We start from the raw sequence: 13,921 nt of genomic DNA on the forward strand, positions 1-13,921 counted from the left end.
AGAAATGGATGCAATATCTCTTTATTCAATTTACTGCAAGTTGGCCTTGCCTTTTGCATAACTTATTAGCATAAGCAAGTTATTTCTGAAGTGGAGCATGTACGCTGAAAGTGAGAAGCACACGCTTAGAGCACAACCTAATAATGAGTGACATGATCTAGCGAAATAACGAAATAACCCCGTCGATTGTGACATAAACCCGAAAAAGATCCCACATACAAGCCGAGCGAGATACCCAATGAGATATTGACAACCTAAAGAGTACCCAAGGCTCCATTCCCACCAATGAGGGGGAAACCCAGCTGCCGCCGCATAGCATCCTGGAAGCCCGCATCCTGATCCAACCCAGAGCAGTCAAGACAGCTGCCACAGACTGCATCCTTGCGCAGTCTTGCCTGGATAAGAACACAAGCTTCCGCCCATGCGCAGAGGTTACCCGCGAGCCCTTCATACAGCGAGTAGGGGTCATCAGGCATGCGGTAGTCTTTGTCAGATGGCCCAGGATCGGAGTTATAGGGCTTAGTCTGACGGGCATGCAGCAAGAACGTCAATCCCCTTGACAAGAAATAGTCTGGAGTTAGCTTCTGTGAGAGACGGTCATCAGCAGCGGCCGGGTTCTTTTGCTGGTAAGCGCGTCTAGCATCATCGATCTCTACCGCATGGTATGCGAAAGAGTTGTGCAGAAGAAGCCATGGCCACCCATTGCCGGCAACTCCGTGACACAGGCTTCCGCCTTTGGAGAGGAGGCCTTCCTCCCAGACCCGCTGGGTGGCTAAGTAGATTGCTTGGTCCCATTCGGGACACCAGTAGTCTCGGACCAAAGTGGTGTTCTTAAGTGCCGTCGATAAGAGGATGAGAATTCCCGGGCTTCCATGGCAAAGCTGGACTAGCTCCGAAGGTCGCTTGGTGTCGCCATACGGAGGGGATGTCATAGGAAGGTGTCCATTTGAGGAGACGCTGAGTTTAGATAGCGCTGTGACAGTCTCGCCAATGATAGAAATGTGTGGGGCAAGCTCTTCAGGCTTGCATGAGAGAAGGATTGGGAGGATTCCAGCTACGGGGACACTTTCTTAGTGGAAAATCATATTTCGACGTATTATCGAGGAACTTACCAGTCCCATGGACACTAGATAGGTTTTGATCAGCAGCGTGCTTCCAACGGTCTGGCATGGTCAACTTACGCTCCAAAAGCATAATGGCCCTCCATCCAAGCGTACATCAGAGGGTGAGCACTGTCCTCCCCGTTGTTTTCGATATAAGTCTGAGAGCCCTGACGACCAGCATCAATAATTGCGTCGAGCAGCTTCGGAATCTGACCGAGCACTGGTGCAAGTGATAGCCGAGTCTCATCGTCATATTCATGAGCTCGAATATTTAGAAGCGCCCACAGAAGCCCTGCCCGACCGAACAAAAGCTCGTCTCCCCCATATTACGGCCATTGTGAGGAACTAACGGGCCATTTTGTAATGCAAGCTGAGTAACCTGTTCAAGAGTTGCAATATCCTCCTTGGCAATACTAGGTTTTGAATCCTTTCCCCAGTTGGTCTTTGCCACAGAAGCGAGAATCCGTAGAATGACAGCTCCGAGGGGTGACAATGAACAAGTTGAAAGTCGAGATGGAATAAGAGGAGTTTCAGGAAATCCTGGCGGGATCCGATCCAGAGCGTACTGGCGATAGTTCGGTGACTGGGCACCATCGAGGAGAGGCGCCTGGTAATCGAGGCGGAAGAATGCAAGGGCAATCCCTGCAGCATCAGATCAGTCAGGGGTTCCGGATTTATACACATAAACATATCATATCCAAATTTATTACGAAGCAATGATACATACCATGGAAATGTTTCATCATCCCACCGGCACCCCATTGCTCCGGCAGAGGGTCCTTGGAATGAACTATCTCAGCACCATTGCGGACAGCAGCACGTAGCTCCTCCAGATACTGAGGAAGGGTATTCTGATTAATGGGGAGGGGAGTCAAGTCGTTTTCATAGTACTGCGGGCGTTCAGTCATATTGGCAGGTGATATAAGCTCTCGAAACTGCGGGATGGCGTGCTCGAGTCGCAGGGGGATTGGAAGGCCTGTGCAGACACAGCTCTGCCCCGCCAGTCGAAAGCAAAACACCGCCTTTAAGCAGAAGAGTCCTCGGCAGTTCGCATGGGTCTAGCGTGCGGAATTCCGCACACTAAACAAGGTCTGCATGGGCCGTGCCGGCGTAGATTGGCTCGAATCCCGCGATCGATCGGCTCCACCGCGGGGCATGAACCATGGGTGCTTTGAAGGTACAGAGTTCCCCTTGCAGTCTCCGTAGTATAGGGAACGAATGAGCCGAGATACCTGGCACTATGCCTCATGATATTTGGCGAGGAAATTTGAAATTCAAGAAATCTAAGGAGAGAAGAGATAAGGTGAAATAGTGAAATAGTGCCGCTACGTCATGCAATGGCGATCCCTGGAAACCTGGCTCTGGAACATGGATCTAGCTGGAATTGTAATTACTCAATCCAATATAGCGTGGGAGCCTGTATTGAGCGACGCCGTATGAGCTATTTATGCATGCACAATGAATATGTGCATCAATGAATGATCGAGCTAGATCGCCTCGTGGACCTTAGCGCGTTTACGGCACCGAGTGCTAGTACCGATACCCGGGATGGTTGCCATCTTTCCGCTCTCAAAAGTTCTCTTCGAACTCTTAACCCAGGAGATCCCTATTTCTGCGTGAGAAAACGCGGGAAAAAAAAAAACAATAAAAGGAGATATCGCCTCTTGAGCTGAGGATCACGTCTATTTTTGCTTGGTCATGCATATAGACGAATGAATCATCTGGTAGGTATGAGAGTGGATGTTGCGTATAGAAGGCCATAAGCATGGCTGAGCATCCGTCCAGAATCTGTTGATCCCATTCCAGGATTTCATATTGAACTTGTTTGTCCCGCGCAGCCAAAATTCGACCGCTGGCGTTCATTGCCAGTGCATCTGCAGATTGTGCATAGCTTAAAGACCCAATATCTTAGTTCATCGGAGAGGGTAACGCATTCCGGCGGGGCTGCACTTACCAGTAGCGCTCGTAAAGGCGGGTAAAAAAGCACCCCGCAGACAGATTGGCTGATAATGAGAATATTTGTCGGTTGGAGGGTTCAATATAGAGCACTGCACCTGCTAACCTTAAGTGCTTAGCTTTCCGAGGTGATTTCTCGAAAGTTGCAAGTCAAGGCATCTGATAGGCCTCGCTTGGTATAGTCAAAAAAAAAGCAAGTCTTTCAATGACTATTGTGTCACATCGATTGTGGGGAGCCAACTCTTGAATTGTATTTGTGACATAGATTGGGGAGAGCTGGAGAGTGCCGTACGGTATTTGATATTGTGTAACGTTTTTGTCTTTCCGGTCCTACCATTTCATCCGAAAATCGTGCATGGAGGATATCCAATGAAGTAGGTCAGGACAAGGATGTAGTTGCAGGGCCAATGCGAGCCAATGTTACCTTGTACAACTACGTTGGCGAGGCTAATGCGACCAAATCGAACATGAATCTTCCTTAAATACTTAGACACATTATAGCACCCAGGCGCCATAGATCCAGATGAACTGAAAATGTGTCTCGTCAATTGACCTTTGTGAGGCACTTGAAAGATCTATGCCATTCGAATCCCGTGCTCCCAGTTAGTTACGACTCGTTTAGATAATCAAATTTCTGGTTGAGGTGGTTCGTACTCATCATCCCAATACAATATGTTGACCTACGGCTAATCTGCGAGCGACTTCATCTGTCTTGACGTCAACATGCATACTATTATCTTTAAGTTCTTGAAAGCCGAGCCGACCTAACCTGCATCAGTCTTCGATTGTACTTCTATCATTCAGAAACTCCGTCTAACCGCCATGTCATCTATTCAACACTGGGCCTATTTAAACGTCTCAGGAGTGACAGCCCACGGACCAGTTGGCACTTTTTCAGTCCATTCTCCCCGCGGAGGTCTCCAGAGGAGCAGAATTCCAGGTGCTTTACATTCATGCATCAAGCGACGCCACTCATCACTTGGATTCGGCTTATCAAAATCCACATGCAGCCCCATTACCCGCCGGTACCCGTACTGCTCATACAACCAGCGACCTATCGGACTCCCCTCAGTAAAGCTCTCATACCCCAAGGGATCGATGATCTTATGGCCCCACTCCATAAGTAAGCGACCGACTCCACGGCGGCGATACTTCGGATGCACCCCCATCGCATTCACCCCGGCGTGCGGGCGCTGAAACCATGCCTGGCGCGCGAAGAAGGCCTGGTTGAGCATTCGCTCCGCATACTCCGCTCGCTCGCTCCCGGCAGGGTACCAGGTGCATTTCATGGGCTGGGGGCCATTGGGAAACGGATTTTCATGGAAGATGAGCCACTCGCAGCCGCCAGCTACCTCGCCCGTTTCTTTGTCGATGGCATAGATGAGCGTGGAAGCTGGGTTCTTTTGGCTGGCGGCCCAGCGGATGTCAGCGTCCAGAGCAAAGTCGCGGGCGCGGTCTTCGGGCGTGTGGCCGTTGCAAGGGTGCACGGCAGTCCAAATGGGGCTAGCAGAGGGGTTAGATACAACCTGCACTTGACGAGAAATATGACTTTTGGTAAGGTCGACTCGGGGAGATTTACTTGTAAGGTTGGGAATTGGCGCTCCACAGGCACTCGAGCAGGCGGGTGTATTCCTCTTTGGTTGGGACTACTTTTACTTCGAATTGCGAATCAGCCATGGTGAGGGTTGGAGAGGGGTAGATCGGGCTTGAAGGGGCCGAGGCGGGGCTTAAATACATTGCAGGGCTCGAATGCTTAAATAATTGACAAGGATTAACTATGTTAATTAGAAAATTGATCAAATAGAGCATTAGCGTAGTATTTCTTTGTCTACGGCTTATCTGGTCCGATCCACATTTTAGCCACTAGGCCTCTCCACCTGGGCATCCACCTCGGCCTCCACCTAGGCCTCCACGATCACCCCCTGGTACCGTTTCTTCGCCCAGAACAGGTAGTATAGTACAAAAAGTAGCGTCCACCCTACAAAGATAGCTATACTGTAATTGACCTGCTCAGGCGCCGGGTGCTTTGTTGCTGGCCAGCTTCCGAAAAACATCATGATCACCGAGAACACTATCGCAAAAATATTGTTTGCGACTCCAAGCCAGCCTTTTACTCGGAATGGACCCCAAGCGACAATCTCCTTCGGCACATCGGGGCCGTTTTCCATGATTTCTCCTCTCAATCTGCGATACAGAAGTAATGAGAGGGAAATAATGTAAGATGAGAAAAATGCCTGCAGGACCAGTGAGAGGACGATGTTGAGGACCGTCTCAGATCCAATGTTGATCAGACTCAGGAGGCTCGAACAGATGACAACCACAAGCGTGCTGTGAATGGGGATCGAAAACCGCTTGCTGACCTGTCGAGTAACGCGTTATTAGACGGCCATTCATGTGCAAAGAATTGGGGTTGGAAGGGTTACCTGGCTAACCCATTGCCATCCAGGTACGGCCTGTTCACGAGAGAATGACCAAAGCATACGAGCGCCAGATGCAACACCAGCAAGCCCGGCACAAGCTTGCAATACACAGACCATGCTAGAAAGCACGACTGCCGCGCTCTTGCTCTGCGTTGCGTTCTCAATAATTTGAATGAAGGGGTAGGGAGAGCTGGACTTCAATATGCTCATGATATCTCCAGCGGCATAGAGGAAGGTCAGCATGACACCGAAAGCGAGGCCGCCGTTGATGAGGATTGCCGCAATCATAGAGTGTGGAACCACAGTGCTACTATTTGCCACTTCTTCAGCCATCTAAAGAGGATGTTAGCGAAGGGATATCACGGATGAGTTTTTCCCATTTAATTACATACGTGGACAGCGCCATCCGTCCCTGCATAAGAAATTAGTCCAAAGTTCTGCCGCGAGTCATGAATCGGATCTTACCGAGGAAAGACGCGACTGCTCCTTTCATCCCAATAAATGTCGCCAATGTGATATCATTCCACCCACCAAGCTCAAACGATGTCGACCAGACAGCCTTGGTGCTTGATCGTGGGCCCAGATATAAGACTGGGATCAAGACGGCAAAGAACCCGAACACATGGATGAATAAGATGAATACTTCAATAACTGGCAAGACCATGCCCAGGATCGTGCTCATAGTCGTAATGACGGCCAGCACAGCCCACATGATGAGTGTGACCTGCCATCCTTTTGGCTCGTAGCTCGGAATGTTCGTCGCGATGGTGGTTTGAAGAACGCTGCTAGCCAAATAAATGGCTGCCGTGGGCGCAGCTATCCATGCGACGACACAAATACAGCCTAACATCATTGAGACCAAATAGCCTCAGACAAGGGTACGATTGAATACAAACCGGTGATGTAGCTCAGGAATCTTTTAGCGGACTGAGGAGCCAGAATCGCCGTCCAATGATACTGCCCACCAGCCTAGATTGCGAATTAGAACCAGGCGGCTTTGGAAATTGTAGATACCCCATGGGGGCTCCTTACCGCAGGCATCATGCTTGCCAGCTCTCCCAGGACAGTGACAACGCTGATGAAGCCAATCCAGACTCCTATGAATCCGTATACTAAACCAGCCGGACCTCCGCTGGGAATTGGTTAGTCAATCACCCAAGACGATAGTGCCCTCTGGAAAAGCAACCTACTTTTCGAGGCCTACTGATAAGTTCCTAGATATTTGTTAGACAAGATTTGTTAGACAAGGACAGTCAACCGTGGAAGGGGGAATTCACATCATAATAGCTTCCCACGTTAGCATCAAGCTACAAGTAAACCCGATCGTACTTGTCAAACTGAATCTTCGCTGCAGAGCAATGAGCCATCCAGTCTATGAGGACCGATGCACAGGGATTTCTTACCTTCAAAACATCCTTCTTGCCTGCCCTGGCAAGTTCGTAGGCATCGCGATCTCTTGTGTCTCCACTAGCTTTAGTGGAGGTAACAGGGGTCTTGCCGCCGCCAACAACCGAGCCAGAACGGCTGTCGGCTGGGCCTAAACTGCGCATTTCCATATCCATCTTTGCAGGCCACCAGCAATGATGACAATGTCAGGGAGTGAAATACTAGAGACAGCCACGCGGAAATGCTCGCTCGACGCATGCAGATAAAACAAAAATGCCCCTTAAATCTCTAGGACCCCATGTGATTTTTCTGGTCTGTTTTATAAAGCTCCCATTGGTGTGTGCAGCTAGCTCGATTGCGATAACAAAGCAGATCGGGCGTCTGCACTTCATTGAAAAATGACGAAGAAATTGTTCGGGGTATTTGAGCAAGATTTACCCCAAAAAAGGTCTGCTCCAACCGACGGAAAAGCCCCCTTGAATTTCCATAGTTGGCTAGTGAATATGCAAAGTGTCGTAGTTTACTCATGACGAGGGGACGAAGTACGAGATACGGTATTTCCGATACGCCCACATGCAGGTTAAAAAGGGTTGTTGATGTACCATTGCGGGTATTAAATGAGCCATACCACGGGGGCCCCGGTCTTTGGGGGCCCCAAGCTTTGGGGGCCAGTATGCAACATTCCCCACCCGACGCAGCCACCTTCGCCCGGCACGTATTGGATCATCACACGGACTTACGAACCGGCCGTATACGCAGTTTGTTCCCGATCTTCCGATGTTGAAGATCGCCGTCGGCCTTGCTAGATTTAGAGTTTCCTGCTTGGCCCCAACAGCTCAGTGCTACATAAAGGGCGCTTGACTATTATCCAACATGGGAGTATGGCTTGAAGATCTGCAGGAGCTAACGCTGGATGTACCCCAAGCCTAAATGTGTTTAGAACTGATCGCCTCGATCAGGACATACCCATCGGAGGAAACCCTTGGCACCGAACCCGTGCTTAGTACTGTTATATTGGTGGCAATTTCTCGTTAGCTAAATCTTGGAAGTTGCTCCTAGTACCTGCATTGTCTCTGCGAAGCAGAAAGTGCTTTGTGTTCTAAAACGCAACAATGGAGGATCATACTGCTGCTGTCAAGATCGTCAGCTGGTTCCTGGCAATAGTGTCAGCAGGGGCTTTTGTCACAAGTCTGCTAGCAAGTAGGCATTTACTAAGAAGAAAATGGCTCAGCTTCACGCTCCTTTTCAGCGCTCTGGTACTGCCGCCTCTCTATGCCCCGGAAAGGAGCTATGCTGACATTCAACGTAGGCTTCTAACATTGGCGCATGCGTCGCTGTCTCTTTTGCGGCTACCTATGGCCTGGGTAAATCGCCCAAAGCTTGTTCAGGTGGTTCGCTGTCTGCGATGCAGAAAGCTTTCTATACCGTTGAGATACTTCAAGCGCTCACCCTCGGCCTCGGAAAGCTTTCCTTGGTTGCGTTGTTCGCCCTTCTCTTGTCGCCCAATAAGTTGAAGAGAATCATCATCTCAATTACAACCGTCCTCGGTCTCTGGACTGCATCGATGATGGTGGCAACAGCAGCCCAGTGTTCTGCGCCCAATGTCTGGGATTTGGCACATGGGTCCTGCATTGATGTTGTAAGTTGAGTTCTTGGTCAAAAGAAGGGAAAGTCGTCCTGAAATGGTCTAACGTGTTCAACAGGCTGCTCTGTGGAGATACTGGGGTGCGACAAATATTCTCATCGAAGCTTTGATGCTCGGGACGGTCGTCTTTGTGGTCTCGCGCCTTCACATGGCATTTTGGACCCAGGCCATAGTCATCGCCTGCTTCAGCGCTAGAGTGGTGTAAGTCTTGAAATTTCAATGATGGCATCGATATATTCTGACGAGCTGCTATATACAGAGATATCGGTGTCACCGCTGTTCAATTGAACTACAGCCAAGCATTCTATGCGCGCGGTTGCGATCTTCAGCTACAACTTTGGCCATGGGCGATGTGCGGCCAGGTCCTGCAAACAGTAACCATCATTTCCGCATCGATCCCACACTTGCGTGATTTCTTGGAATCTTTCCCGAGTGGAATGCTCCGTCTCCATGAGATGGACTCGAAGACAAAACTTACAGATTCTGGGGCCCGCACGACATTGAAGAGTCCGATAAGAAGCCAGCATTAGCTAAATATAGAATAATATGATTCCCAATATTTATTTGCATTTAGTCTCTGCTAGTTGGTCCTCCATTCAAAACAGGCCCTCCACTAAAACATGGCAATGATCATTTCAATACGTCAAACTTAGGAATCTTTCTAGTTTATAGAAGCAACGTCGAGCGCAGGTCCAATAATAGGGTCTCGAGCGACAACCTCGTCCCTCTTGTTGATAGCAGCAACGTCGATCGCAGGCCCGATGTTTGGGTTTCGCGCCTCGATATCTCTCTTGTTGATAGCAGCAACATCAATCGCAGGCCCAATGTTTGGGTTCCGCGCTTCAACCTCTTCACGCTTATTGATGGCGGCGACGTCGATGGCGGGACCGATGGCAAGGTTTCTGGCTTCGACTTCATCGACAGGGACGGGTCGAGCGAAGACGGTAGTCGTAAACGCCAAGCTGAGGAGAATGGAGGAACGCATGTTGACTTAAAGATCAATTAGTCGACAATAAAGTTGGAGTGTCGAGTGATTCAAAGACTGTTCTCACCTCAATATAGCTTCTATACGCCTAAATTATTATGGAAGAGTAGAGTTTGCGGGAAGTCTTAGAAGATGTCTTCAAGTTGATAGGAACAAGTTCTCGAGAAAAATATGTGCTCTTAGTAGAACAGCGAAGGCCTTGTACTAGGTTCTGGTACACGTAACAGCAGTATCGGCTTGCCAATAAGACCCCACCGACAGGAAGTCATGCCTGAATCAACGGATGGAGAACGTTGATCAGCGGCAAGGCGTTCCTTCAGGATTCAATCTTAAGGCATTCTGCACGGAAGAGGAAGTTTCTGGGTAAGATTTACCTGTTCTGTCAGTGTTGAATCCACTCGGCAATCACTTCGAAATGCATGTAACCCGATATCAACCGAAGGATAACAATCCCTGGCGATTTACTCCATACAATGGTTTATCACCGGATGCCTGCGGTTACAGCTAGTTACAGGTTGGTATCTGGGTACGGGCTGTGCTCTGTGGTCGATTCTATTGGCCCTAGGCCGGCAATTCACCTCACAGAGACCAAATTGAGGGTCTCCGAGACCAAGTGGAGCAATTCTGCAGAACTTAGCGCTTCAGAAAGTTTATTTGCAGGTAAGCGTGGGGGCCGTTGGGTTTACTCGTAAGTGGGAAGCTGTTGGCCAGAGATCGACGGAAGATCAGCAGCTGTTGGCGGCAAAGCCGCGCACTCGATGCAACACCACACGCCCAATGCAATAGTTTTGATTCGCTCTCAGTATCTTTTCAAGCTATCAAATGCCACTATGGGTCTTGCGTATTGCCCAGAAAACGACGAAGGATTGAACTCACATGAAGCACAGAATAACACAGCAAACCCCGATAGTAGGAAATAGCTCCTCCCGTTTGATTCCCTATTAAGCGCGGATTCCGACGCTACCTTGTAGCCAACGTGACAAAAGAGGCGTGTTGCTGATCCCGAATTTTAAGGACACGCTGAAGTCTTCGGTTCCCCATCTAGACTTCGAACAAGCATCTCACTGTTCAATATGCACTCATATCAAAAGATTGAAACGGCCAGCGATGATGAGGCCCAGTATCCAGTTGTCCTACAGCGACCTTCAAAGGTCCAGTTATGGTCAACACGGATTCTAGGTCTTCTCGTTCTTGTCCTATCATTCACGCTCGTTTGGGGCTGGCAATGCTACGAGGAGCTGCGGAGCAGCATCTCCAGTCCGGGATCAGATGTCCATGAGATATTCTCATCACAAAAGTCACCATACAGTAAGGCACTTTTACAAGCCATATTCAACTGCAAGGTATTGACTAGTGTTATAGCGGGGCTCGGATACGATGTTGAAGTTCCATACACGCATCACACTAAATATACATCGCACAACCTGACCGAGGCGAACGAGGCATGGGAGGGTTTAAGCATCGACCCTATGGTCATTGCGCCAACGAAGGAGGAACAGGCAAGCCTTGGGCTGCCTGAGTCCTGGCAATTCCCATGGGACTCTAACCGAAACATTTACTTCGTGAAAGTGTTCCATCAAATGCACTGTTTGGTCAGTTGGTCCTTCCACAGATACCTTTCCGAACTACCACTAAACGTATTTCCAGAAAGTCATGCGCAAAACATACCACGAGCTCTGGGCCGGAGAGGAGGGTTCTATTCCCCCCGGGCACATCGAGCACTGCCTAGATACCCTGCGCCAAGACCTGATGTGCAAGGCAGACGACACCCCCATGCCCTCCCTCGAGCTCCTCAACGGCGGCGGCGAGAACCAGAATATGCACTGCAAGAACTTTGACAAGCTTGTGGAATGGACCCAGGCCCCCGAGCGCAACGCCTGCTACAAACGACTCACCGACTACAAGACGATTGTCCACAGCATCGAGCGATACGCTTTCTGCCCCCGCGATAGCGAGCACTATGACACCATGGACCAATATTTCAAGGAACATGGCCACTTTGCTGATCCCTTCAGCGAGTGAGTGGATCCAGGAGGGGCTGGAACAAAGGGAGAAAGTTGCCCCAGTGGGACTGCGAGCCCCCCGGCGGCCCCAGGTGGCCCCCGGCTGTTGGCGCCACAGCGGGTCTGTCTGGCGAACCCGCGGACCAATTGTTAGTGCTTACAGTTACGCCCGCTACGTAGTGTACAGAATATGGTTCTTTGTTTTTTCTTCCTTGAGTGGAGTAATGATCGGCCCTAGTAGTAGATACGAAGCCCAAAGGATGTAACCTAAGGTGCAGAGGCGGGGCCGCCGACTGCCCTGATCGGCCCTGAGAATCCCTGGTCAACGTGGGACCATCCAATAGAAGTGAAGTCCAAGTCGCTAGTATTGTGGACGTGGGACTCCGTAGATGATCAGCACTTATCGCTATTCCCCTCTTCCTCCGTCTTATCGCTACACCTGGTGTGCTGTTTTATACGCAATTGCTGCCCTTACCAGCTCCGTGGTCTGTCCATCTCCGATGAAGAGTCGCTACCTTGCTAAGGGCCATGGAGCAGTCCCAGCAGAAGTCAGCTTATTTAGAAGAAGGCAGTGTTAAGCCAGAGTCAGACAGCTTGTCCACGCCCGAGATAGTAGACTTCGTCGAAAACGACCCATTGAATCCCCTCAACTGGTCCAACACCTACAAGTGGTTTATTGTCGTTCTGACAGCTCTTCTCAGCACGATAATGTATGTGCTGACCGATTATGCCTCCAGCTATCTCACTTTTGCTATAAGGTACTAACAAATTTCTCTATACCAGCCAGTTATGCACAATTATAGCAGCGCCTGTCTCGCCATCGATTCTAGCTGAGTTTCATTCGGATAATTCTCTGTACCGTACCCTGATTGTTTCGATATGGGAGCTTGGTGAAATTGTCGCTCCTCTCATGTGGGGGGCCTCTTTCTGAGCAATATGGTCGACAATGGGTTCTTCACGTTGCCAACCTGCTGTTCTTCGCCTTCCTCGTGGGGACGTCTCTAAGTACCAGCATTCAGATGCTTATCGCCTTCCGCTTCCTCAGCGGGTCAGTCACCGCAATAAATTCCATCGGATCTGGCATTGTGAAAGACCTATTCACAGAAGACCAGTGTGGGCGCGCGGTCTCCGTCATGTCTCTGACAGGTGCTATTGGACCAGTCATTGGGCCTATCATCGGATCATACCTCGGCGAGAGAGCAGGCTGGCGATGGGCTTTCTGGTTTCCAACCATCGTATCTGGGGTCCTATCCGTATTGCTTCTGGCAATCTACCGGGAGACTTACAAGGTGACTATCCTCAAACGCAAAGCTAGGAGACTCGCGCTTGAGAGCGGAAATGAAAACATCCGTTCAAAATACGACAAGGCAGATGAGTCGACGGGGAAACGATTATGGAGCACCGCAATCCGCCCGCTTCACCTGCTGTTCAGATTCCCTTTACTGGCCTTGATCACATTCTACATAAGCATTGTGTATGGGTTCGTCTACCTCATTATGACAACGATCGCCCCTGTCTTCCAGTCTCAGTACGGGTTCTCTGAGGGGGCGTCGGGTCTTAGTTTCCTAGGTTTATGCCTGGGACTCGTTTGCGGCGCACTTCTGTGTGGATGGGTCCTCGACCGATACATTCGTTTTGTAAAGAGCCGGAGGGAAGGACAAGAGTTCGATGCTGAGCAGCGCTTAGCGCCTGTTTCCTTCGCCTGTCTACTGATGTGCGGTGGCTTCCTAGTCTTCGGCTGGACCGTTCACTTCCACGTTCAATACGTGGTCCCCATTATCGGGACCGGGATGATTGGCCTCACTCTTGCAATCAACAGCATTTGTGTCCAGGCTTATATCATCTCTTCTTTCGGAATATACGCTTCGAGCGCAGTTAGTGCGATGCTCGTGCTAAGGAATGCAACAGCGGCATTTTTACCTTTGGTGGGCCCCCCCCATTTTCGATAATCTGGGGTACGGTTGGGGTGGAACCCTCATTGCTTTACTGGTGCTGGTTTTCGCGCCAATGCCGCTTTTACTGATCCGATTCAGCAAGAAACTGAAGGCGAAGGGTGCCCGTGATATGATCGTGGAATGATCTAAATGAGCGAGAATATGATAATCCACACGATGCTCGAGTCCGCAGTACGCTGACCTATATCATTCTCCATTTCCATAGTTGCCAAAGTAAGCGCGTCAAGGGAGTTGTGCTGACGGTCACCCAAGTTTGAACCTTGGAAGCTCTACTGGCCACTGCAGAAGTGTTGCCCAAACGGAAAGAGTGTGACCCAGGTTATTATAATAACCAAGGACAATTTGCTACGGACGCTCTAGTACCATTCCAGTTGAATAGGAACGACTTGTCACACGAAGCTACTTGTATAGTAGAAGAGCCACGGGCTTTTCGGCGATACAAGGCTGCCAGTACAGCGGATGACCTAT

General features: G+C 49.9%; 5 protein-coding genes across 5 annotated transcripts; 2 read left to right on the forward strand and 3 right to left on the reverse strand.

Moving 5' to 3' along the window:
* Positions 1–254: 254 nt before the first annotated feature.
* Positions 255–2,011, reverse strand: N7468_003939 (lanthionine synthetase C family protein; the record flags this gene model as incomplete). Its single annotated transcript, XM_058473236.1, is given in 5 exon segments — positions 255–395; positions 408–1,065; positions 1,182–1,395; positions 1,410–1,745; positions 1,831–2,011. The coding sequence occupies 5 exon segments, from the start codon at positions 2,009–2,011 to the stop codon at positions 255–257; spliced, it is 1,530 nt and encodes a 509-aa protein (XP_058332239.1).
* A 1,893-nt stretch (positions 2,012–3,904) lies between these two features.
* Positions 3,905–7,041, reverse strand: N7468_003940 (choline transport protein; the record flags this gene model as incomplete). The annotated part of the gene is made up of 10 exons (XM_058473237.1): positions 3,905–4,562; positions 4,989–5,419; positions 5,483–5,812; positions 5,872–5,891; positions 5,945–6,322; positions 6,376–6,448; positions 6,512–6,611; positions 6,670–6,693; positions 6,757–6,827; positions 6,883–7,041. The coding sequence occupies 10 exons, from the start codon at positions 7,039–7,041 to the stop codon at positions 3,905–3,907; spliced, it is 2,244 nt and encodes a 747-aa protein (XP_058332240.1).
* A 936-nt stretch (positions 7,042–7,977) lies between these two features.
* N7468_003941 (uncharacterized protein) lies at positions 7,978–9,040 on the forward strand (the record flags this gene model as incomplete). Its single annotated transcript, XM_058473238.1, has 4 exons — positions 7,978–8,121; positions 8,175–8,504; positions 8,569–8,711; positions 8,770–9,040. 4 exons carry the CDS (start codon positions 7,978–7,980, stop codon positions 9,038–9,040), a joined length of 888 nt encoding a protein of 295 aa, XP_058332241.1.
* Positions 9,041–9,171: 131 nt separating this feature from the next.
* On the reverse strand, positions 9,172–9,495 carry N7468_003942 (uncharacterized protein; the record flags this gene model as incomplete). The annotated part of the gene is made up of 1 exon (XM_058473239.1): positions 9,172–9,495. The coding sequence occupies one exon, from the start codon at positions 9,493–9,495 to the stop codon at positions 9,172–9,174; it is 324 nt and encodes a 107-aa protein (XP_058332242.1).
* Positions 9,496–10,568: 1,073 nt separating this feature from the next.
* N7468_003943 (MFS multidrug transporter) lies at positions 10,569–13,447 on the forward strand (the record flags this gene model as incomplete). The annotated part of the gene is made up of 5 exons (XM_058473240.1): positions 10,569–10,803; positions 10,858–11,087; positions 11,143–11,513; positions 12,023–12,208; positions 12,385–13,447. The coding sequence occupies 5 exons, from the start codon at positions 10,569–10,571 to the stop codon at positions 13,445–13,447; spliced, it is 2,085 nt and encodes a 694-aa protein (XP_058332243.1).
* Positions 13,448–13,921: the final 474 nt, after the last annotated feature.

Source organism: Penicillium chermesinum, assembly GCF_028974085.1.
Source record: "Penicillium chermesinum strain IBT 19713 chromosome Unknown utg000003l:1.0-5111272.0:1.0-5115320.0, whole genome shotgun sequence".
Taxonomy (NCBI): Eukaryota; Fungi; Ascomycota; class Eurotiomycetes; order Eurotiales; family Aspergillaceae; genus Penicillium; species Penicillium chermesinum.